At 37.1% G+C, this 25,773-nt stretch overlaps 1 protein-coding gene across 3 annotated transcripts in view; it reads left to right on the top strand.

The window, feature by feature from the left end:
• The window catches only part of LOC135702189 (ubiquitin-like protein 3), a 355,984-nt gene that overhangs the window by 93,573 nt on the left and 236,638 nt on the right, over positions 1-25,773 (top strand). The window contains exon 1 of one of the 3 annotated variants that reach the window (XM_065223217.1): positions 19,202-19,231. The exons of the other annotated variants lie outside the window; for them this stretch is intronic. Coding sequence (XP_065079289.1) covers positions 19,214-19,231 — 18 coding nt within the window. The 5' untranslated portion in view covers positions 19,202-19,213. Of the gene's footprint in view, positions 1-19,201; positions 19,232-25,773 lie in introns of those variants that run through there. 3 annotated transcript variants of the gene reach the window in all.

Below are 25,773 nucleotides of genomic sequence, written 5' to 3'. Positions count from 1 at the left end.
AGGACAAAAGGTCGAATTACATGTAAAGAGACCAACAGTCGAGGGGACAAAAGGTCGATTGAAACTTGGAAGGCCGAAAGGCTGAAATGAACAGAACATCGAAAGAAATTAAAAGGGAAGAAAGATCGAATGAATTTCAAAGGGCCAAAAGATCGAATGAAATTTAAAGAGACGAAAGGTTGGAATGAACGGAAGGTCTAATTAAATTGAAATGTAGAAAAGGTTGAATGAAATTTAAAGAGATGAAATGTCGAACGAAATTCAAAGGAGCAAAAGGTAGAATGAAATTTAAAGGGAAGAAAGGTTTAAATAGACAAATGATCGAATGAAATTTAGAAGGACGAAAAGTCTAACGGACAACTAGTCGAATGAAATTTAAACAGATGAAAGGTCGAACATTTAAAGGGATGAATGGTCGAATGGGTCTATGGTTCAATGGAACAAACGGTCGAATACAATTTAAAGAGAGAAAAGGTTGAATTAAACTTAAAGAGACGAAAGGTCGAATGAAATTTAAAGGAACGAAAGTTCGAAAGGATAAAGGGTCGAACTAAATTTAAAGGAACGAATGGTTGAATGGATAAAATGTTGAAATCGACAAAAGGTCGAGTGAAATTTAAAGGAACAAAACGTTGAAATGGACAAAGGTGATGAAATTTAAAGAGATGAAAGGTTGCATGGATCTAATGTTGAAATGGACAAAAGGTCGTATGAAACAAAGAGACAAATGGTCGAATGAAATTTAAAGGTACGAAAGGTCGAATGGAAAATAGGTTGATAAGGACAAAAGGTAGAATGAGATTTAAAAGGCGAAAAGTTGAATGAACAAAATATCGAATGAGCAAAACAACAACAAATCAAATGGATAAAAGGTCGAAATGAAATAGCTTCTATCTTTCGAAAAACTGCTCATGTTTTAAAGAAGAAGCCATCTTCAAAATTTGAAAATTAAGTAAAATTGGTGCATTTTCAGTTTAACTGTTCAAAAGTTTTATCTGTCAAGGTACTGCTCATGGTAACATTGAGTCAATTTCAAGATTGGGGTACTGAGTGCTAAGCATATTACTTTACTCGAAGTCTAAGTGGACTTTACTTACTATACGCAGCATAGTGTCTTTCCGACCGAGAAGCCTTTGGATCTTTCAATCGACTCATGATTTCTCGTTCCATTTAAAAGTGATTCGACCTTTTGTCTATTTATTTTTTCCTTTCGTACTTTTTTACCATCCAAGCCTTCTGCGTAATCTTCCTGCGGTGGTCTTCGAGAATGCGTTCAATGGTATTCAATACTATGCTGATGATTTATCAATTAAATATTTGATGAGCCAGCAGCAAGGAATTCAGAAGCCTATCTTTTTAAATCTTTTAAATCGTGATTGAACAGTTGATTTTCTAAAATATACGGGCAATTTCTTGGTACACTATAAGCTCTGAGAAGAATGTCAAGAGAGTTCTATTGAGAATTCCAAGGGTGTAGAAATTTGAAAGATAATTTTAAGTGAATTCTTAATTGAGTTCCAAGGGCCTTATGAGAATTTTGAAGATACAATTACAAGTGTTTTATGGAAATTCCATGTATTATTATTTCGAGAAAAATTACTAGAGAATTTTAAGTGAATTTTCATAAGGTAACCCCATGATAATTCTTAGTCGAATTTCAAGTAATTTCTGTGATGAATTTAAAATGAATTCTAAAAAGATTTTAAGCAAATTTTAAATGGTGAATTAAGTTGTTTTGAAAAATGTATCGATTATTCATTTCCATAGCCAAACGATATAATGGTTTTCAGAATTTCGTAAAAATTGGTAGTTTCGTTCCTTATCGCAAAATATTAGACGAGTATTTTTTTTTATTTGGTCCAAAAAATCTTTTTTTTTAATGCCTTTTTTCACAACTCACCCTAATGACAAAAAAAAAAAAAATACGGGTCTAATATTTTGCGATAAGGAACAAAATTAACAATTTTTACGAAATTCTGAAAACCACTATATCGTTTTGCTGTGGAATAGCTGTAAATGAATGAGCTTCTTTTTTGAGCATAGTGATATTGTTACAACAACTTCGTCTCTGACGTAATTTCAATGAGAAAGGATTAGAATGATTGTCTATAGCGAAAAACTATGCACCGTTTTAAAAGCTTATCCATCAACAGAAAAACCCACAAAACGCTCACCTCCACCAAATTGACATTTCGAGTGATCACTATCACCAATCTAAACTACTCGATTCATCATCGGTTTCGGAAGCTTTCTTCATTTCCCCAATTTCCTCCCATTTTCAATAAATCAATCGAAACTCGGTGAACTGCGATCATAAATCAATGCCCGTGCCGATAACCATCAGGAGGAAATATTTGTTTACCTCGATTCCCGTCCTCCTCCTCCTCCTCCTCATCCCGACCCCGCCGATCGTTCATCGAACCTGGCGAGTTGGGATAGGTCCACAACTAACTAGGCACGCTGCGCAGCTTCCAATCGAACCGTTTGTCATTCTCGTATTTTCGCATCGAACACACACACACACACTCACTCGAATGGACAAGCCCGGGTGCAACGAACTGCAGCTGCCAAACGAAAAGTGTGAAAGTTGTTCTCTTCCATCGTTCACAGTGTGGCACAACTGGTAGAGCGCTTTCCGATTTCTACAAACTGCATGACAGGTCAATCCCGACTGCAACTGCTACTGCTGCTGCTGCTGCTACTATTCCGGGTAGTTGTCGTTGTTCGTCATGCTTGCAAGCACTCGGTCGGAAGATTTGCCCAACAGTGCTGGGTGCTGACCAGTGGACAGAGGAATGGGCGGAGGGTAGGAGTCAATTAGCATCGTTTGCACAAAATGTGACTCGGTTGGGTGTGTGAATGAAGGTTTTGTGATGCTGGGAGGTTTTTTTTAGCAACGAAAATTATTTCCAAAATGGAAAAGGAAATGAAGCAGGTGGAGATTTTTTTTTATTATTATGGGACATCATCATTGGAAAAATGTGCACTACCCTAACGATGGTTTTTCCTGGTTTTCCTTGCGATTTTCCTCCACCGTGAAAATTTTCGTGGAAAGCATTTTTCAGATCATACTTTTTATAGATTGCTGCAATAATTTCTAAAGTTCTTGATGTGATGCTGGGTTCATGAGTTATGAATTTTCGAGAAAATCCGAAAACTTCATCTAAGATTTTCTGGGAAAAAATAAACATCCCGATTTTTTTTTTCGTTCATATTATTACAAACTTTACCTGTGGGCGAAATTTCATAAAAATCTGATACCGTTCGGCCCAAACCTGTCTGCTAATTAATAAAAATTCTCAACAACTTTGGTAAACAATTTAAACTTTTATTTCTGCGCGAAGAAAACGATTCTTAAGACTTTTGTAGTTATTTTCAGTGCGCCAGGGAGGCAGCTTCCACACCTGGATCCTACCTATCGACCCATCAGCTCATGGACCGGGGACCAACGGCTTTACTTCCCTAGGCGTGATCAGAGATTTTATGCCTCAAAAAATCCCGGCGGCGCCGAGACTAGGATTGAACCCAGGCTTTTTGGGGTGAGATCCAATCACACTTACCACTACACCACCGGCGCCACTTATCGCAAATGTGCTATGCAATGTGTCATGCAAATTGGAAAAGGTCTGGTGTGATCGATTCGTCATTTGGCGTGGAACTTTTGAAGGCTACTGGTCGAACTCCCTTAGGTCAAATAGATCATTTGGCAAAATGGTATGGACGAATGGTCTTCTAGATTCATTAGTAGAAGAAATATTAGGAATTCTCAAAAATCCAAAAAGGGCTTATTGTTTAAGGCCAAGTCAGTAAAGTAACTTTTTCTTGTAATCAGTCTCTATTTTCAACTTTTAAACTTGAATTTATTTACAGGCTGGTCATTCTTCTTGCAATGTGTAAGATCTGATAGTTCATGCCTACATTTTGTTCGAATGTTCGAATGTTGTGCTTCTGTCGAGCTTTTGACGTTTAATCGTGTTCGTCTACTCATTTGGGTAAATAAAATTCCCTGAGTTTTCCAGGTTTTTCCAGAACTTTAACAGGTTTATATTTTTTTTAATATTAATTTATTTGATAAGGCTCAACTGATTTAACTTTACAGTGCCGAGGATTCTTGTCTATAGTCAAAAGGTACAACACAATAAACATTTTATCTTCCGCTATCCAATAAGCCTCCTCTACCAGAACGGGAGCTGCTTCCAGTGGTTTACTTGTATGGCCGATTCGCCAACGAGGGTCAAAGCGCTTCCATTGTAGCAATGGACGCAAAACGTGGTCAGCACTCACACATTCATCACGAAACGGTTGCTTTGCTAAGTGACGGCGCATCGACTGAAAGAACTGTTGATGAAGAACAATGAGGAGGACCACCCAATGGCTGCTGCCGAGTAAACGGACACACATTGAGACTGGTCTGCTTCTGTCGACAGCCGAGTGAACACTCTAACAGGTTTAACAGGTTTATAATACGAAACCTATTTTTAAATGCGTTAAAAATATGCTTTGTTTTTGGTAAAACAACAACAACAACAACAACAACAACAACAGCAATTATCGCCAACGTCATTGATTGTCATAAGCAGTTTAAAAAAAGAGCTTTACAATCAAATTCATTATATGTTGAAGTTTAACACTTTCTTAATATGCAATGTCTTGAAGTTTCGTATTCCATGTACAAGTTCATGGTATTGAAAATTTACGAAGTGGCAGTAGGGAAAAAATTAAATGATTTACTTGAAGTTTGTAATTAACTTTATGCAAGATTAGAGATCTTTTGTGAAGTCCCATTAACTTCACAACAATTGTGGGAGCTTTAAAGAAGATATGAGGAATGAAAGGAAATGCTGAAAAGTTCAGTGAATCTTCGTAATCAAATCGTGGGAACATAAGGGAAGTGAACAACCTGAAAGTAAACTTACTGTAAACTTCAAGAACTTCAAAGTGGTTCTATTAGTTTCCGAAAAACTGCAGGAACTTAAAAATAGTTCCTAGAATTTCGGAGAACTTCACTAATGTCAAGAAGAACTTCAGAAATATAAAGAACTTGAGGTAAATTGTTGAAACTTTTAAGAACTTCCAAGTACCTCAGAAATGCTGCTAAATCTAGAGATCTGAGGGGCAGTTCCCGTAACTTTAGTCCAGGTTTTTGGATCAGTTTGAAGATCTGTAAGCGTGAGTCTAGAAAACACTATGCTATCTTTAGGTGTACTTAGATTTTTTAATGTTTTATTGAGTAATGTTATGTACAAGGTCGCTTTTTAACGTGCGGGAACTCGGAACTTGTTGTCGCTGTTGAAACCACGTTTGAATTGCTACGACAACAACTCGATCATAGATGGTATGAATGATGTGATATGAGGGGTTCGGTGGCCTTAGAGCGACAACTTTTGCTTACTGAGTAGAACATCATGAGTTTAACCTCAGGCCCCTCCACATTGCAGACTCGTTAATCGCTGTTGCAATATAAGGAGCTCGTTTGTCTAGTGGCAAACGTTTTTGCTTACTGAGCAGAAGACCGTGGGTTCAATCCCAAGCTCCTTCGCGTTAGAGGATCGTTAGGATATCAATTCAGCTTATCGTTTACCAAAACGAACCCTGCTGCAAGCACAACCCTTTTATTCAAAATCCCAGTGATTTCTCGTGGAAGTGCAGAGGATTTCTAGGCTTCCTTCTTAGCGGGTATCACGTCAACACATTCCTACCCATTCCTTTCTTAACCTTCGTTCGAGCGTGGTTGGCGCTGGCATTGGCTAGTTTAAGATCATCAGTTTTTTCACATTGAGGATGAATGCTAGTCCGAAGCATCGTCTATTGGTTCTCTGTGTAATTACAGCTGATCTGGCAATAACAGAGTAGTATCCGCGGGCGGTCAATCATGCTCATGCTCCGTGAGCGTGAGTTTGGAAACATTCAGGATAGTTCCATGACGAGCTGAAAAAAATCGAGATCCCTTACGATGTTCCAAACATTTCAGGGAAGTACTGAGACCTTCAGAGAATTTATGAAAACTTCAGAAATATTTCAGAAACTTCACGGAAGTCCAAAGAATTTCAGGGAAGTTTAAAAGTGTTTACGAAAATTCAATTTATTTCAGAGCAAAACCGAGATCTTCAATAGAATTGAGAGCTTCAGGGAAGTTCCGAGATCATCAAGATAGATCAGAGAATCTAAGATCAGTTCAAATAATTTCAAGGACATTGCAGAAACCTTAAAGAAGTTTCGAGAAACTCAGGGAATTTCCGAAAACTTCAGCAAAGCTCCGAGAGAATTTCTGGTACGCAATAAAAATTATATGAACCTCCGGAAAATGTGAGAGTATTTTAAGGGTATTATATATCATAAGAATTTCAAGAACATTTAGCTAAGTTGATTAGAGAACATCAACGATATCTTTAAGAAATTCCAGAGAACTTCTATGAAATTAAATATTTTTCGATAATTTCATCATCAAGTTCCAAGTACTTCTAGAACAATTAGATAACTTCATAATTATCCCATTAACTTAAGGAAATTTGAAGCGACTTACAAAGGGTACCTTGGAATTTTGAGTTATTCCAAGAATTTGATGATTGATCCGAAACTAGCGTTGTCTTCCCTAGACCCTTTTCCTCTCGTGTATTTCGTTTTCGATGCGTTGATGGTAAATCCAATTCGCGTAGCTTCAGCCTTCAGTCTGTCTGTCTATCTGTCTGTCTGTCTGTCTGTCTGTCTGTCTGTCTGTCTGTCTGTCTGTCTGTCTGTCTGTCTGTCTGTCTGTCTGTCTGTCTGTCTGTCTGTCTGTCTGTCTGTCTGTCTGTCTGTCTGTCTGTCTGTCTGTCTGTCTGTCTGTCTGTCTGTCTGTCTGTCTGTCTGTCTGTCTGTCTGTCTGTCTGTCTGTCTGTCTGTCTGTCTGTCTGTCTGTCTGTCTGTCTGTCTGTTCTGTCTGTCTGTCTGTTCTGTCTGTTCTGTCTGTTCTGTCTGTTCTGTCTGTTCTGTCTGTTCTGTCTGTTCTGTCTGTTCTGTCTGTTCTGTCTGTTCTGTCTGTTCTGTCTGTTCTGTCTGTTCTGTCTGTTCTGTCTGTTCTGTCTGTTCTGTCTGTTCTGTCTGTTCTGTCTGTTCTGTCTGTTCTGTCTGTTCTGTCTGTTCTGTCTGTTCTGTCTGTTCTGTCTGTTCTGTCTGTTCTGTCTGTTCTGTCTGTTCTGTCTGTTCTGTCTGTTCTGTCTGTTCTGTCTGTTCTGTCTGTTCTGTCTGTTCTGTCTGTTCTGTCTGTTCTGTCTGTTCTGTCTGTTCTGTCTGTTCTGTCTGTTCTGTCTGTTCTGTCTGTTCTGTCTGTTCTGTCTGTTCTGTCTGTTCTGTCTGTTCTGTCTGTTCTGTCTGTTCTGTCTGTTCTGTCTGTTCTGTCTGTTCTGTCTGTTCTGTCTGTTCTGTCTGTTCTGTCTGTTCTGTCTGTTCTGTCTGTTCTGTCTGTTCTGTCTGTTCTGTCTGTTCTGTCTGTTCTGTCTGTTCTGTCTGTTCTGTCTGTCTGTCTGTCTGTCTGTCTGTCTGTCTGTCTGTCTGTCTGTCTGTCTGTCTGTCTGTCTGTCTGTCTGTCTGTGTCGTCTGACCCTTATAGACTCGGAAATTACTGAACCGATCGGCGTGAAAATTTGTATGCAGGGGTTTTTGGGGCAGGGAAAGGTTCTTATGATAGTTCGAGACCCCTCCCTCCTCTGTAAAGGGCGCTCCCATACAAATGAAACAGAAATTTCTGCATAACTCGAGAACTAATCAAGCAAATGGAACCAATTTGGCATGTGAAGGTCATATGGGGGTAGTCCCTTAGATAAGAGAGGGAGGGGGCTACGTACAATATAGCATGCTTTTTTTTAATTGGCGCATAAACTCAAGCTAATATTGAATCCCGAGCAAGGCCGGGCACACTCAGCTAGTAGATTATAAAACTAAAGGAAAATTGTGAAAACTTCAAGGCAAATCAATTAATTTCAGTAAAATTGCGGGTTTTAATGAAAAATACTGAGGAATGCAGGGCAGTCTAGAGAATTTTAAGAAAATTCAGAAATCTTCTGGACAGTTTTAATAACATCAGGAAAGTCTAGACTATTGAAGAAGTTATGAATTAGTGTTGATAATTTAAGGGCGCAGCTTAAAGTATCTTGAATAAATAAATCTAATTTAATTTAAGGGCAGTTCCATGAAGTTCAGCAAAATCTTGAGAACTTCAGTGAAAATCATAGAACTAAATTAACTATTTTGTTTTGATTCCAAAACAATTGCGTAATTTAGAAAGACTTCGATGAGTGAACATAGTTGCAGGGATCTTCAGAAACACTTTGAGAACTTCGTAGAAGTATATGGAACTTAAGGGAAGATCCGAGAACTTCAGGAACTTTCATGAACATCAGCAAAATGCGGGAGTATTTCAAAGAAGTGTAGTCAACTCCAAAAATAAGAGAGATTTTAAGGGACACCGGCGGGTGGGGGGGGAGGTGGTTGGTTCAGTTACATTAGTTTTAGAAAATTAGCGGGAAATTTTAAGAAGTTCGCAGATTATCAGAGAACTTCACCGATGTAAAGAAAATTATTGAGGTCATCATAAGTTCAGAAGTTCACGGAAGCTTAAATATTTTTAGGACAGCCACAATCTTGAGAACTCCAGTGAAAATCATAGAACTAAATTAATTGTTCCGTTTTTATGGCAAAAAAAAATGCGGGAGCTTAAAGAAGTTTCAGAAATTTCAGAAAAACTTCGTAATCTTCACAGAAGTGCAGAGATCTGCAGCAACATTTCCAGAACTTCATAAAAGTCTATGGAGCTTAAGGGAAGACCCGAGAACTTCAGAAAGTTTCATGAACATTAGAAAAATGCGGTTTAAGTTTAAAAATAGAAGGAATTTCATGGAGAGTTCAGCTAGATTAGTTTCAGAAAATAAGGGATTTTTTTATGAATTTCCCAGATTTTCACAGAACTTCAGAGATGTAGATAAAATTATTGAGATTTTCACATAAGTTCAGAAGTTCACGGAAGCTTAAACATGTTTAGGACAGTTCAATTAAATTCAGGGCAGTACAACAATCTTCAAGAAAAATTAAGTTTTTTAGAGAAGTTTCGAGAACTCAGGAAAGAATAGAGAACTTCCGCGATTTGTTAAAACTCGTTGGGAAAGTTGAGGTACTTTAGGAAGTCCGAAAACGCTCAGGGAAATTTAAAATTTGTATGAGAAGTATTGTGAGCATCAGGCTAGTTTCACAAACTACAAAAGCACTTCAAGGCAGTTTCGTTAACTTCAGGGAAATTTTGGGAACTTTCAATTAGTTCTGAAGACCTCAGAATAGTCAATTCCCTTGGAGTTCTCCTGAGCATTCGCTTTGTATTCTCCCGAAACTCTTATGCAATTATTCTAGAAATTCACTAGGAAAGCACCTCTGTATTATTTAAAAAAAATATCACCAGAATATTTCTCGTTATTCCATTGAAACATTCCGCAAAATTTCGTTGGAACTATCCTTCATATTAAATGTTCTTTGCTTTTTCCTCGGAATTACCTTGAGATTTTCATTTTCCTCAGTAACAAACCCTTTGAAATGATTCAACAAATTGTATTAGAATTAATTTCAAATTTCCGTTTGAATCTCACTCCTTTCCCTGGAATTCTACTCACATTGAAAGTCTCTTACGAATTCATTTGCATTTCTCCTTAGAAATTCAATTCCTTAGATTTCTCCTCACAATTTGTTTGCAAACACTCCTGAAATTATTTTCTGAATTCCTTTGAAGCTCTCCTGGAGTTATGCTCTTATTTATTTGTAATCTTCCTTTTAGCTCTACTTCACCCCCTAAGTATTCTCCGTCAAATTCCAAGGACTTATGCTCCGGATTCGTTTTCTCCCACAATCTTCATGAAATTAGGAATTTGCCTCTGAAGTTCACAGGAGTTCAGAAATTCCTATGAGTTTTCATTAAAATTTACTCGTTTAATTTACATGTAACTTAGATAAAATTCAGAATTTTAAAACTATTAAATATTTCATATTTTTAAACTCCAAATAATCATCAAAATTACCCCAGTAACCAACAAGTCCGCTAACTTGCCTTTTTGCAGTATAAGGCTAATATGCGGCTAATATCAAGCTTAGCATACCCTATGTGGGCCAATTATCAGCCTTATATTGCAAAAAGGCGAATTAGCTTGAGTATGAAACAAAATTTGACAATTTGTTGAGATCTTGAAACATTATAAATTTAAAAATTCCAGAAATTTATATTATTTCTCATTAGAGGGGGGAAGAGGTTTTTCTCAAGCTTCTACATTTAACATGAAATGATCTTCCTCTTTTTTCTAGTGACATCAATTGCCGAAATCAATCATGCCGGTATTTCTTTTCATGCCATATTACTATAACTTCTTAAATTCAGTGGCCACCCAGCAGGAGGGGCTCGCTGGCCTAATGGCAACCATTTTTACTTACTGATCAGAACAATCCTTCTTCTCTGTATGGAGCCACTGAAACTTTTGTGCAATGATGATTGAAGGACCCTCCAGTTGTTCCATTGTGCAATTACACTGATTCTGATCAATCACACAGTAGCAACGATGTGTGCGGTCAATCTTTGCTAAGCTAAATATAGCCCGAATGACGTTTTTAGAAATGTTTTTGTGTTCAATATCTTTAATCGTGTTTTTTCAGCTAAATCACGTTTTTAGGTGTATCATGAAAACATTTTTTTTTTCGAAATATAAGAGTTGAAAAAATATCAAGATGCTTCTAGAAGGAACATCAAGGATTTCAGAATTAGATAAAAAATTGAGAATCCTTTCATGGAATTAAAAATCCCGGGCTAGGAATGATTCAGCGTTGGTCTGGAACTTTGGTTTTGCCCTGGAAAATGAAGCTTGGTTGCATCGGAGGCAGGTTTAAAGATTGCAGTTAAGAATTACGCTCGGTTTTGGTCTTGGCGCTACATCCCAGGATTGAAGCTACTCTTCTATTTTTTTTCCTATATACAATTGAACTTGTTTAAAGCAATCCAAAGCGCAATCGTCCGTGTCATGCATCAAAAGCAGGAACATTCAATCCAATTCTGAGTCACACCGTCAATTTTGCAACCGTCAATCCGCCGCACACGACCTGCTATGGATACAGTACTGTAGGTAGGACCGACACCGGCGGCAGTTCGGAGTAAAGCTTAGAGCAACTAAATTGGTCTCCTCTACCGGTGGTGTGGTACTGGATGACATAACAAATCGACCCACCCCCGTCATCGCGGGACGAAGTGCCGTGTCACATTCAACGAGGTACGATCCCACAGGGTGGCGTCTTTTTTGTTTTGTTTTATTCACTTTCAAACTGAATCGAATTTGAATTGATGATTTTCAATCGTTTGATTGGCGAATGGCAGGGCGTCGATGATGTCAGAGTGTGCAGTGGCGAAACGGGGTGATTCGAGATTTGTTGCTTGCTGCAAAATGTTGTTTCGGAGAGCAATTCTTATTTGAAATAATTTCCATTGTGGAAGATGCCACGCAAGGTCTCTGTCATCATGGTGTAGGGGCCTTCGTGTTAACAAGATCTTGATGCCAGCGGTAAAAATTCGATTAAATTCGCTCCATCAATCATCTTTTTCATCACTAACTGCCGAGTTCATCGTGTGACGTCTTTCGCCCTTTTGTCGGGGGCACCGTGTCATTCACACTGGTTCACTGCCAACTGCCAACAACGACCGGCGCTGAAGTTATTCTGATGGTGCGAAACAAACGACCTTATATGTCGAAAATTCACCACCATGGAGCTTCCGGAAAGGTTACTAACCTCTCTGCGATATTCGTTGCTGGAAAAATGCATGATAACATGCATGATTTTTCAAAATGACGTATCTGCTTTTGTAAATAATGATTTAAACTGGAATTGGCCGAAACTCTTAGCACACTTACGCAATCCAGCACCGCCAGCTTGTTGGGGAAACGGTACCCTTTCTGATGGTGGCGTTAATTTACGTAGGCGAGCTAATAGTTTCGACAAATTGACGTTTGAATCTTTGATTACAAAAGCAGATACGTCATTTTGTGTATGGTAATGAAGGCTTACATGAAATACAATGCGTGAGCACATTAGTACGGTTAGTATAGCTCAGTGGTTCAAAAAAAATTCATTCCTTGCGACCCGTTATGAGAAGCTCCATCAACTCGCAACCCGCCTATATTGAAGAAAGATATTTTAAGGCCAAAATGGCACAATTTCAAATTGACTTCAAAGAGCGTTCTGCAGGTGATTTTCAAAAGCACATTATCTGTAGCGCAATAAATCTGAGATGATTCTAAGGAAACTCTTCAGAAAATCCTGAAGAAATCATGTAAACAGTTAATATGGTATCAGAATGATTCCAACATAGATTTGTTTTTCGAGATCCCGGACTAAAAAAAAAAGAACGAATCATGATCCAGGATTGGGGAAAATTTAATAATTTAATCAATTTTGAGATTTCATGCTTGGATGAATTTAAGATCCTGGATTAAGAAAAATCTTGAAGACTCTGGGAGTTTTGTATTAAAATATTCCGAACATGAATAAATTTTCAAGGTTCTGGAACATGAGAAGTTTCCAAGTTCCAAAACTAACCGAAGTATTCGTAATGCCTAGCTTCGGTATGTTTTTAAGATTGTGAACTCAAAATAAGTATTTTTTTTTTATTCGGACACTTTGAAAATTTTTATTTAGTATTCGAAACTTTAACACATTGACAAGACATATTTTAGTAGTTTTGATTGTAAAGCTAATGTTCTTTGATCTACCCTGATGTTCTCAAAACAAGTCTTGCAATTCTCCTGATGTTTTCGGTACTGTACTTCCATGAAGTTCTCTTAACTGTTGTAAGATTTCTGGAATTTTTCTGCAGATATCTAAACTTTCTCTGAAGGTCGCTAAACTTTAGCATGATTGACCGCCCACGGTTGCTACTCTATTATTGCCAGATCAGTTGTAATTACACAGAGAACCAATAGACGATGCTTGGGACTAGCAATCATCCTCAATGTGTAAAAACTGGTGATCTCAAACTAGGCAATACCAGCGCCGGTTGCGCCCGAACGCAGGTCAAGAAAAGTTTGGGTGTAGGAATGTGTTGACGCGACACTCACTTTGATGGAAGTCGAGAAATCCTCTGTACTTCCACGAGGAATCACTGGGATATTGGGTAAGAGGGTTGGGTTTGCAGCAAGGTTTGTTTTGCTAAACGATAAGCTGAATTGATGTCCGTGGGATTGAACCCACGATCTTCTGCTCAGTAAGCAAAAACGTATGCCACGAGGTCCTTTTTAATCATCGAGTTGTTGTTATTACCATGTAGTCATATTAACAAATAAAGCGATGGACGAATCTCGAATGTGGAAGGGCCTGAGATGTTCATGATGTTCTGCTCAGTAAGCAAAAACGATCGCACTAAGGCCATCGAGCCCCTCATATCACATCATACCTTTACTCGATTTTACTAACCATTCAAACCCGGCACCAACGACGACAGTTTTCGCAAAATACACGATAAACAAGTGATTTGACCATAAATCTCTTTAATGCGAAAGGACCTGGGATTACGTTTTTCGACTCAATAAGCAAGCCACTACTAAAAGCTACGATAAAGCACTTAGGCCTTCATTAATTTCCACTTTCACGAGACGTTCAATGTTTCGATTTGCTCTTTACGCATTCTCTGAAGTTCGCTGAACTTCCTGAAAAAGATTTCCACTGAAGATTTCGATTGTTTTTTTTTTCAGTTTATCAAAACTAGAGTCTAGCCTTTCATGACATTTTCGATGCTTTCTTGTATTTGTCCAAACTGTTTGAGATCATCTTGAGCGAATTTGTCCTGAATCGCTCGAAGAACTACATTTCAACTGACCAACATGGATTTGTTCCCGGTAGATCGGTAGCTACTAACCTTTTGGATTTCACCAATACATGCATGGAGGATAAGGCCTCCCTTAGCTCAGTCGGTAAAGGCGCAGCTACAAAGCAAGACCATGCTGGAGGTGGCTGGGTTCAATTCCCGGCCCGTCTAGGAATTTTACGGGTTGGAAAATTTCTCGACATCCCTGGGCATAGAAGTATGATTGGACTTGCAACACAATTATACTAATGCAAAAATGGTACAGGCATCGAAAGCTCTCAATTAATAACTGTGGAAGTGCATCTAGAACACTAAGTTGAGAGCACGCAATAAGCTAATATGCGATATGCAATAAGCTTGAAATGCGAAGAAGAAGAAGAAGAAGAAGGATAAGGCACAAGTCGACGTCATATATACTGATCTGAAAGTCGCATTCTACAAAATCGACCAGAGGTTTTTGTTATGCAAGCTTTCCCGACTAGGAGCGTCTGAGAAACATAGGTCGTGGTTACATTCCTACTTGACTGGACGACTAGGATCTTGTGTATCTTCTACGTTTACCAGCACCTCTGGAGTACTTCAGGGAAGTAACCTGGGTCCACTTTTGTTTACGTTATTCTTCAACGATGTAGCAGCTTTGTTGGGAGTTAATTGCAAGCTCGTTTATGCAGATGATCTTAAGCTATACGTCATAGTTCACTCGATTGAGGATTGTCATCGTCTTCAAGCCCTGCTAGATTTGTTTGTGGATTGGTGCCGTCGCAATAAGCTCATCATCAGCGTTCCAAAGTACCGATTATTCGTCCGTCATAGTAATCGGTCGAATACTTTGGCCGAATATCAGGCTTTGAGCTAACAAAATTTCACTCAATCGTTTTTCGGCCACTCATTTGTAAGAAAATGGCCGAAAATCAGCAATATTTATGGACAATTCAAATACCAGGCCAAATAGCTCCATTCGGTGCAGCTCTATTGAACACCTCTCACGGAACATCCTATAGAATCTCTAAACTTCCCTCATCTTCCTAACAAACAATTAATAGCTTGAAAATTGCATAAGGCTGATCTTGAATTACTTGTTGGTTTAAATTGTCAAGAAGTTCTCGGAACTTCCTAAAAGTTCCGGAATTTTTTTTGATATTTATGAAACTTCTATTTTCGTTAAATTTTCACAATTTGCCATGATTCGTTGAAACTTTATTTGATTTACTTTATTTTTACAGGCTCAATCGAATAAACTTTACAGAGCCAAGTTATAATTTGCGTCTTAAATCTAAAGTTAAAGGAATTGAACCGAATACTCGCGGTCTTCTCGAGGCTAGTGGGTGACAATTGTATGGATGGGGAGAGGGAGAAGGAGATTTTCCTGAAGCTAATGAACGTGTTCTGAAGTTCTTATCTAAACTTCACTGAACTTCTTTGAACTGCCCTAAAGATCTTAAACATCTTAAAAGCTTTTATCGATTTTTTTCCTGACATTAATGGAACTGCCTTAAAGTTCTCTGATCTTCATTAAGATTCCCACAATTTTCCTGGAGTACTCGAAACTGCCTTGAAGTTATCGGACCTTCACCTTCAAATGTTCCAGCATTTTCCTGATGTGATTTTACACAGATTTCCTGTAATTTTTCCCAGAATATTAGTGCAAAATTACAGGAAAACTATGAAAAATCACTAACTGTGTACCGAACGTTCAGCTGTTGAGATTTCGGTAAAAAATCACAGAAATCTGTGAAATAATCTTCCCAAAACTCCCAAAACTTTGCTTGTCCTGTAATTCCATTGATGTTAATTGAACTGCCTTGAGGTTCTCTAATATTCTCTGTTGCCCTCGGAGTTTTGATGAAGTTTTCGCAAATTCTCCTGAAGTGCTTTTCCGAAGCTCCGAAGTAAATGAAAATGACCGGAAAATCTTTAAACTGCACACTTTGAAATAATTACCGAGTTCGGTAATTTTTACCAAACTTTCAGCAGCTGAACTGTTCGGTAAAAATCATGCATTTCAATTAATTAGTTTTAAGGCTTCAAAACAAACTACACCACAAATGGCAAGACTCGATAATTTAAACAACGCTGACAGTGTTTTGAAATTATAATTTAGTGAAACACCTTCTGAAATGAGGGTCCAAGTGTTACCGAATGTTCAACTGTTGAAAGTTCGGTAAAATTACCGAACTCTGTAAGAATTTCTAAGTGCGTGCACTTCCTTCAAATTCCCGGAGCTTCTTAAATATTATCGACATTTTCCTGAATTTCTTGGAACTGCCCTGATTTTTTCGAAACTTGCCCTTGCAGATTATTAAACTTCCCAACAGTGTGGACTTTCCTAAAATTCTCGGAATATTCTTGTAGCTATGTGAACTTCCCTTAAGATCTCTAAACCTAGCTTCCCTGAGCTTCTTGGAGCTTCTTTAAAGATCTCTTGACATCTATGAAGTCTTTTTGACTTCGTGGAAGTTCTCCAAATATCCCTGAAAATCTCAGAACTTTTTAAAAGATGCTGCAGTTTTCCCGAAGCTAATGAATCCGCCTTGAAATTCCAGAAGCTTCCTAGAAGAGATTGAAAGTTTTCCAGATGTTCTGGGAACTTTCCTTATGTTCCCGCAGTTTGTTCAAGAAACTTCTCAAAAGTTTTAGCGTTAGTGGTATATGATCTACCACCTAACCCTAGTGCTGACAACTTCAAACTAGGGGAACATAATTTTTCAGTAATCAAAGGAACACATTTTAGTCCTTGTTACTCTTTATGCCTTATTAAAAGTGACAAGACTCGGGTAGTGATCACCCCCCTTATGAATTATATATTTCAAATCAAAAACATTCTTTATGTTCATAGAGTATATTTAATCCTTTTCGATTTGTGCGTCTCTTTTTCCTGTTAATTTTCTTTTGTTTTTAGAAAGCGAGTAATGGCGCTATAGCCATAAGCCATTAAAGTCTAGGACAAGAGTTACTGCTCATGTCCTAACCGTCAGAAGCAAATGGAGAATCACTTAATCTTTCTAGCTTTAATGCTTCCAACGACCTACCAATCATATAATTACCAAAAATGGAACGAGATTTCCACGTTTAATCCATTTATTGGATTCTGAAGTATCGAGTTTAAATCTTCGATTAAAATAGTTCGATGTTTTCTGAATCATCTTGCCCCTTAAATGCTACACAGTAGGCATGGCCGTTTTGGTATGTTTGATGCATCTTTGATGTGAAACATGTATCAAATAGGATGCTTTCAAGAACTGGCTGTGTTGGTGTTAGATTAGATTATATTAGATTAGAAACTTCCCAAAAGTTCTCGGAACTTCCTTTCATTTTTCGGATCTTCATTGAAGTTCCTTAGTTTTTCGTGAAATTACTCGGACTGGTTTGCAGTTCTCTACTCTTTTCTGCAGTTCTTGGAACTTCCCGAAGTTCTCGCTCAGATATTTCCCAGAAGTTTCCACTAACTTTCAACTGTTCACGGAACTGTACTGAAGTTCTCATAATTACCCAGAAGTTCACGTAACTTGTCTAAAGATTTTTAAGCTTCTCTGAAGTTTTGGAAACTTCTGTAAAATTCCTGCAATTTTCCTAAACTCAATGGAACTGCCTTGAAGGTCTGTAATCTTCACAGAAACTCTAGCCTTTTTTCTGAAATCTATGGATCTACACTGAAGTTATTGGAGCTTGGAACTTTTCAGCCGTTTTCGGATCTTCAAAGTTGTTGGATTGTTTTTAAAACACTCAAAACTCCCAACTCCCAAACTTTCCTAATGTTTATAATGGTCATGGGATTTTCCTGAAGCTCTCAGAACTGCCTCGCTGTTCACGTAACTGTCCTTAAGATATCGAAACTTCTTTGAAGTTTTATGAACTTTTTGTTGTTGTTAAAACATCCATAAAGTTCCCAAATTGTATCTCATGTTCATGGAACTTCTCTGATGTTCTCGAAAGTGTTCCAATGTTCACTGGTCCTTCCTGGAGATATTTAAACATATCTGAAGCTTTCTGAACTTCCACAAAGTTCTTAAAACGTCTTAGAAGTCCAGATATGTTTCAACATTGTCTTGCTTTGTAGCTGCGCCTTTACCGACTGAGCTAAGGGAGGCTGACTTCCGGATGGTCCAAGGATTAAAATGGAAACTGTTGGTTAATGCTTGCTCACAACGCGCCGCTTTGAACTCTTCTGGCTCGAGCAGCTGTGCAGCAGCGCCTTCCAAACGTTCAATATCACTTGTCCATTGCAGGCAGAGCGTGGGTGGATGTCGCCTGACCCTCCTAACTTCTCCGCTATTACCGATTCTACCAGCGATAGGTCTGAATAGTTCTACCGTTTCCATACAACGTGGTTTTACATAGTACCTTAGTTGTTGGCATTTTTTTTCGCCTCGAAAAAGCGTCACTGTCCTTGAAAAGTGTCACCCCGATCAACCTGTGCTGTGACACTTCCCGAAAAATAAAAGCAGCTCCAGCTACGTATTCCAAAATGGGTGAGCGAGCGAGGGTTCAAGGTCCCATGTCATCACCACCTCTGCCTACCTTTCATATGCGGGTCGCGCGTTCGTCGGTGCAATGAATCCGGAACAAGAGTTATGACTGACGATTTATTACCACACCCCTTTCTTCACCTAGGAGAAGGATGATAGAAATTTGGCCGCATTGACTCCGTGTTCCGGAAAATCCATTTTTTTGCCGTCTTGGGCTGATAAAGGTTTTTGTGAAAATGGGTTTTGGGCTTGGATGGGGGAGATTTGTGATTGAATTTGGTTCGAATGTGGGAGGCCATTATTCCGGGCACGCACCGCAGGATGGTAGAACGGTGTCGGTCGGTGGGGTCGTGTTGGTGTTTTTCTATTCCCTTGCCAAATTTGATGCAGGGAAAAGGTCGAAGTTTTGCGAAGAATCTGGCGTAGAAAAAATCCCAGATGGAGCCGAACTAATCGTGATGGAGAGTCGATAAGAGCTGTGATTGATGGCATTCGTTTGAATATTCGTTCAAAGCGAAATTCTAACTGTGCAATCATGGCTCTGCACAGGTTGTAGGTGGTCCGGCTAGACTTGGTTGAAAGTTAAATTATACGGTTGATTAACTGGAAGTGATGGGGAAGGAATTTGGGATGTTGCTGTGTCGCAGTTTTGGGTTTAGTTTCGGATTTTTTTCGAGATGTAACTGCCCAAATGGAAATGGAACAGGTGTTCTGTGCACACTGTGAACAGTGTTCATCGATATTTATCGTTTTGATGCATCAGAAAGTTTTGTGTGAGTGTGTTTTCATTTTTGTATGACAAGATTTGTAGAATTACGTAAGAAATTCTGTATCTCAATCTAATCTCATTTATTTTCTTTTAATCTTACAGGTTTGTACCATTGATTCCAGAATGTTCGGCGCTGCATGGGTAATGAAAGATAACCTGTCTTATTTTTTTAATAAACGACTGTCAGTCTTGAAATTGTTCCCTCTCTTGTACCTTTCATTTTGCGAGGGGAAAACCCAGGTATTCGATGAAAGAACTAGGAATAATAAATAAACCTTACAATACGAACACATTTTTATGTTAGAATTTCATAATAAACCAATAAAACAGAGCGAGTCTACACCAAAAAAATTACTTGCTCTGCATAATTTTCATCCTATTGTGTAAGTATTTAATAACTCAGAAATATTTGAAATTTATTTGTCGTCCTACTTCAATTTCGGATGTAAAGTGCTTGGGCCTTACAATCCTAAATTAAAGTAACCATGCAATTTTATTCACAATTCTTGTGATATGAATTCCAGAATTAACTTGGAATTCCGCTCTGAATTATCATGGAAATTTACCAGACAACTCTCCAGAAACTTCAGGTTTCCTTTGAATTTTCTTTGGAATTTCTTTGATATCCCGTCTAATTGATTGGAATCCTTTTCAGATTTCGATTCATTTGAAAAATGTCTAATTTTTCTTTTCTTTTAACTCTAGTCAAAACTCTCGAAATTTTCTTCAAAAACCCCTTGGAGCATTTTTAAAAAATTCTTTCGAATTCACAGCCATTTTTTGGAATTTAAATTTTTTTATGAATCTTCCGCAATATCCCTTTGACTTTATTTCCATTTAAACTTATTTTTCTTTTTGAGTTCAGTGGAATTCTCCTTAAAATGCATTTGTCATAACCTCACAATCCCGATACTATTTTCATCAGAGTCATTAATGAATTTTCATTGAAGTTTTCTTTACAACTCCTTTACAAGATTAGCACGATTTAGTGAGATATAGGATTAGAGTGGGAAAGAGGATTAGCATTTCTGAACTTTTTCTATAAGTATTCTGGAATCCTTTAGAGAAGTCCACTGAAGGTCTTGGAGAATCTTCAAGAGAAGTCTACTGAACATCTTCAAAAGTCTTGTAAACTTCTTCTAAAGGTCTTCATAACTTATTCTAGAAGTTTTCTGAACTTCTTTCTGAAGTATTCTGAACTTCTGCCAGAAGTCTTCTGAGCTTCATCCAAAGAAGACAAGCGTCTGAAATTCCTCAAATAAGTCTTCTAAACTTTTTCTAGAAGCATTCTGAATTTCTTCCAGAAGTCTTCTGAACTTTTTCTAGAAGTATACTGGAATCCTTTAGAGAAGTCTACTGAACTTCTAGAGGTCTTCATAACTTATTTTAGAAGTCTTCTGAACTTCTTCTAGAAGTATTCTGAACTTCTTCCAGAAGTCTTCTGAACTTCTTTTTGAAGTATTCTGAATTTCTTCCAGAAGTGTTCTGAGCTTCATCCAAATAGGACAAGCGTCTGAAATTCCTCAAATAAGTCTTCTATACTTCTTCTAGAAGTATTCTGAACTTCTTCCAGAAGTCTTCTGAACTTTTTCTAGAAGTACTCTGATCTTCTTCCAGAAGTCTTATGAGCTTCTGCCAGAAGTCTTATGAGCTTCTGCCAGAAGTCTTCTGAACTTCTTCCAGAAGTCTTCTGAACTTCTTCTAGAAGTCTTCTGAACTTCTTTCTGAAGTATTCTGAACTTCTGCCAGAAGTCATCTAAGCCTCATCCAAAGAAGACAAGTGTCTAAAATTCTTCAAATAAGTCTTCTAATCTTCTTCTGGAAGTACTCTGAACCTCTTCCAGAAGTCTTCTAAACTTTTTCTAGAAGTATTTTCGAATCCTTTAGAGAAGTCCACTGAACTTCTGCTAGAGGTCTTCGGGAATCTTCCAGAGAAGTCTACTGAACATCTTCAAAAGTCTTGTAAACTTCTTCTAAAGGTCTTCATAACTTATTCTAGAAGTTTTCTGAACTTCTTTCTGAAGTATTCTGAACTTCTGCCAGAAGTCTTCTGAGCTTCATCCAAATAGGACAAGCGTCTGAAATTCCTCAAATAAGTCTTCTATACTTCTTCTAGAAGTATTCTGAACTTCTTCCAGAAGTCTACTGAACTTCTTCTAGAGGTCTTCATAACTTCTTTAAGAAGTCTTATGAACTTCTTTAAGAAGTCTTCTGAACTTCTTCCAGAAGTCTTATGAGCTTCTGCCAGAAGTCTTCTGAACTTCTTCTAGAAGTCTTCTGAACTTCTTTCTGAAGTATTCTGAACTTCTGCCAGAAGTCATCTAAGCCTCATCCAAAGAAGACAAGTGTCTAAAATTCTTCAAATAAGTCTTCTAATCTTCTTCTGGAAGTATTCTGAACCTCTTTCAGAAGTCTTCTGAACTTTTCTAGAAGTATTCTGGAATCCTTTAGAGAAGTCTACTGAACTTCTTCTAGAGGTTTTCATAACTTCTTTTAGAAGTTTTCTGAACTTCTTGAAATTCCTCAAAGAAGTCTTCTAAACTTCTTCTAGAAGTATTCTGAACTTCTTCCAGAAGTCTTCTGAACTTTTTCTAGAAGTATTCTGGAATCCTTTACTCCTCTACTAGTGTACTGAACTTCTTCTAGAGGTCTTCATAACTTCTTTTAAAAGTCTTCTGAACTTCTTCTAGAAGTATTCTGAACTTCTTCCAGAAGTTTTCTGAGCTACTTCTAGAAGTCTTCTGACCGTCTTCTAGAAGTCTTCTGAACTTCTTTCTGAAGTATTCTGAACTTCTGCCAGAAGTCTTCTGAGCTTCATCCAAAGAAGACAAGCGTCTGAAATTCCTCAAATAAGTCTTCTAAATTTCTTCTAGAAGTATTCTTAACTTCTTCCAGATGTCTTCTGAACTTTTTCTAGAAGTATTCTGGAATCCTTTAGAGAAGTCTACTGAACTTCTTATAGAGGTCTTCATAACTTCTTTTAGAAGTCTTCTGAACTTCTTCTAGAAATGTTTTGAACTTCTTCCAGAAATCTCCTGAGCTTCTGCCAGAAGTCTTCTGAACTTCTTGCAGAAGTTTTCTGAACTTCTGCCATCTGCCTTCTTAACATCTTTCAGAAGTCTTTTTAGCTTGTTCCAGAAGTCTTCTGATCTTCTTCCACAAGAGATAGTGAGAAATAAAATTAACATAACAAAACGATAATGAGAATAACAATTTGCGTGAAAAATAGAAAGTGAGAAAATCAATTAGCGAGACAAAGAGAAATTTAGAATGAAGATTTGCGTGAAAAAATGAAACGTCTGAAATTCCTCAAATAAGTCTTCTACACTTCTTCTAGAAGTATTCTGAACTTCTTCCAGAAGTCTTCTGAACCTTTTCTAGAAGTATTCTGGAATCCTTTAGAGAAGTCTTCTGAACTTCTTCTAGAAGTATTCTGAACTTCTTCTAGAAGTATTCTGATGTTCTTCCAGAAGTCTTCTGAGCTTCTGCCAGAAGTCTTCTGAACTTCTTCTAGAACTCTTCTGTACGTCTTCTGAACGTCTTCTAGATGTCTTCTGAACTTCTTTCTGAAGTATTCTGAACTTCTGCCAGAAGTCTTCTGAGCTTCATCCAAAAGTCTTCTGAACTCCTTCTAGAAGTCTTCTGAACTTCTTCCAGAAGTCTTCTGAGCTTCTGCCAGAAGTCTTCTGAACTTCTTCTAGAACTCTTCTGTACGTCTTCTAGACGTCTTCTGAACGTCTTCTAGATGTCTTCTGAACTTCTTTTTAAAGTATTCTGAACTTCTGCCAGAAGTCTTCTGAGCTTCATCCAAAAGTCTTCTGAACTCCTTCTAGAAGTCTTCTGAACTTCTTTCTGAAGTATTCTGAACTTCTTCCAGAAGTCTTCTAAACCTTTTCTAGAAGTATTCTGGAATCCTTTAGAGAAGTCTTCTGAACTTCTTGCAGAAGTCTTCTGAACTTCTTCTAGAAGTCTTCTGAATTTCTTCTAGAAGTCTTCTGAACTTCTTTCTGAAGTATTCTGAACATCTTCCAGAAGTCTTCTGAGCTTCTTCCTAAAGTCTTCTGAACTCCTTCTAGAAGTCTTCTGAACTTCTTTCTGAAGTATTCTGAACTTCTGCCAGAAGTCTTCTGAGCTTCATCTAAAGAAGACAAGCGTCTGAAATTCCTCAAATAAGTCTTCTAAACTTTTCTAGAAGTATTCTGAACTTCTGCCAGAAGTCTTCTGAACCTTTTCTAGAAGTATTCTGGAATCCTTTAGAGAAGTCTACTGAGCTTCTTCTAGAGGTCTTTATAACTTCTTTTAGAAGTCTTCTGAACTTATTCTAGAAGTATTCTGAACTTCTTCCAGAAGTCTTCTGAACTTCTCCCAGATGTCTTCTGAACTTCTTCCAGAAGTCTTTTGAGCTAGTTCCAGAAGTCTTCTGAACTTCTTCCAGAAGAGATAGTGAGAAATAAAATTAACATAACAAATCGATAATGAGAATGAAAATTTGCGTGATAAATAGAGAGTGAGATAATCAATTAGCGAGACAAAGAGAAATTGAGAATGAGGATTAGCGTGAAAAATGGAAGATGAGATAAATAAAAAGAGTTGAAAAGAGGATTGCCATTGAAAATAAATAATGACACATAGATTAGCGCTAAAAACAAAACTGAGGGGGAAAAATGAAATATATATATGTAGTCAAATTAGTGCGATTTCCTGGACAAAACAAAATGTTTTCTGCATAAGAAAAATGAAAATTATTTGTCGAAAACCAGTTCATAATCTGTACTTATAGTTGAAGTTCTACGATATTGGTCAATGTTAAATTTATGTGTCCATTGTGTACATTTCATAAAAGTTAGCATTTTTTATATACTTTCAAATAAACACAAGTTTAAAAATCTTAAAAATATACTTATTCAATTATTGACAATTTGCGATTTTTTATTTTCAGTGTGTATCTTTTTTCAGAAAAGGCAATTCAATTTGCTATAATTTTGTCTTAGACGTCATTTCGACTAGGTGAGCCGTTTTCGTGCTAACATTTTTATTGGAAAATGTCCAATACGTAATTTCGAAAAATTAGAAAATCGTACCTCGAAATTGTCACTTCCTACACGGAAAAAAAATTAGAAATTTTGGACCAAAATAAAACCATCAAAAGTATTTAAAATTTTACTAACAAAAAATACTCTTTTCAATATTTTTGTAATATTTACATTCATAAGCTAATGAAATGCTATCTTCTGTAAAATTGTCTAGTTGGTTACAAGAAAATTATCAAAGTTCATAAAACAATAATTTTTGAAAATCCTTTTGAACTTTTTTATACAATTTTTTTTTGTTAAAATTTGGTCAGAAAACCAATGTTCTATTCGAAAATTTTAAGATTTTAACTAAGAAATAATCATTTGGGAATATTTTGTTATTTTAGTTTAAATCCTTTTTTTTTTATTTTTACGCAAAATTACTCAAAATAATTTACCGTGCATCTTTAGTCTGTAAAGTCATTGTCATTTTGATTGGAAGTGACGTTTTAGAGTTTTTATTTGTTAAAAAACATCGAATACGCATTTTCGAACTTTGAACGGAATTAAATCGGCTGAATCTTAGCTGAAATGTGAATGATTGACTAAAACAAACAATTATGCAAAGTTTCATACAAATCGGAAAAGGTTGCGTCAGATCGATTGATCATTTGATAGTGAGAAACAAGGAATAACGCAAAAGAGGATTATAGTGAAAGAATATTGAAAGATTTTGGAGAAAAAGTGTAAGAGATTTTAAAGAGAAAAAAAGGAGGAAGAGATCTTGGAGAAGGCTTGCACGAGGCTTCGGAAGAGATTCTCTAAATAGAGAAAGTTATGTTGGAGGATGAAATGTTTTAGGAAGGGATTTCGGTGAAAAAAGTTTTGAAGAAAGCTATTTTTGATAAACATTTTTTTTTTCATTATTAGAGAGATTTTTAGCCATAGGCTAGTTCATCTCTTTTTTGATAAACAATAGTTTGGAGAAATTTGTGTATCAAAAGAAAGCAACAGATTTAAAAAAAATGATTTTGGAGGACAAGATTTTAGGGAAAATTATTTTGAAGAAATAGATTCTGCAGAAAGATATTTTTGAGAGTTATATTTACGTGGTCGATTTTTTTAGGAAGAAGTTTTGGAGAGGGAGCATTTAGAGAATGCAATTTCGCAGGAATAAATGTTGAACGAGGAGATTCTAAAGGATGAAAATTCTGGAGAAGGGGATCTAAGAAATGGATTCTAGAGAAGGTGATTTCGCAGATAAATATTTTTTAGAAAGAGATTTTGGAGGAAGAGAATTTAGGGAGAACGAAATGTTCAAGAATGAGTCAGGAAGATTTTGGAGAAAGAAATATCGTAGAAAGTTTTGAAAGATGAAAGTCTCTAGAGGAATCAAATTTCGGTAAAAAACAGTTTTGGTGGAAGAAATTTTGAAAAGAAAGAAATTTTGTAGTAAAGGGGTCAGATCTACAGAAAGAGATTTTAGAGATGGTGATTTTGCAGCATAAGATTTTTTGGAAAAATATTTTTTAGCAAGAGTTTTTGAAGGGAGAGATTTTAAAGAAAATGATTTTGGAGAAAGAGATAATACATTTTGGGGAAAAATTATGGTAGAAAAGGTTTTGGAGAACGAAATGTTCAAGAATGAGTTTTAGGAGGATTTTGAAGAAA

This window comes from Ochlerotatus camptorhynchus, unplaced genomic scaffold (assembly GCF_037179485.1).
Source record: "Ochlerotatus camptorhynchus isolate MF236.1 unplaced genomic scaffold, CSIRO-AGI_Acam_v1.1 ptg000185l, whole genome shotgun sequence".
Lineage (NCBI taxonomy): Eukaryota > Metazoa > Arthropoda > Insecta > Diptera > Culicidae > Ochlerotatus > Ochlerotatus camptorhynchus.
The sequence above is the reverse complement of the archived record's forward strand: the minus strand, read 5'-3'. Positions and strand labels throughout refer to the sequence as shown.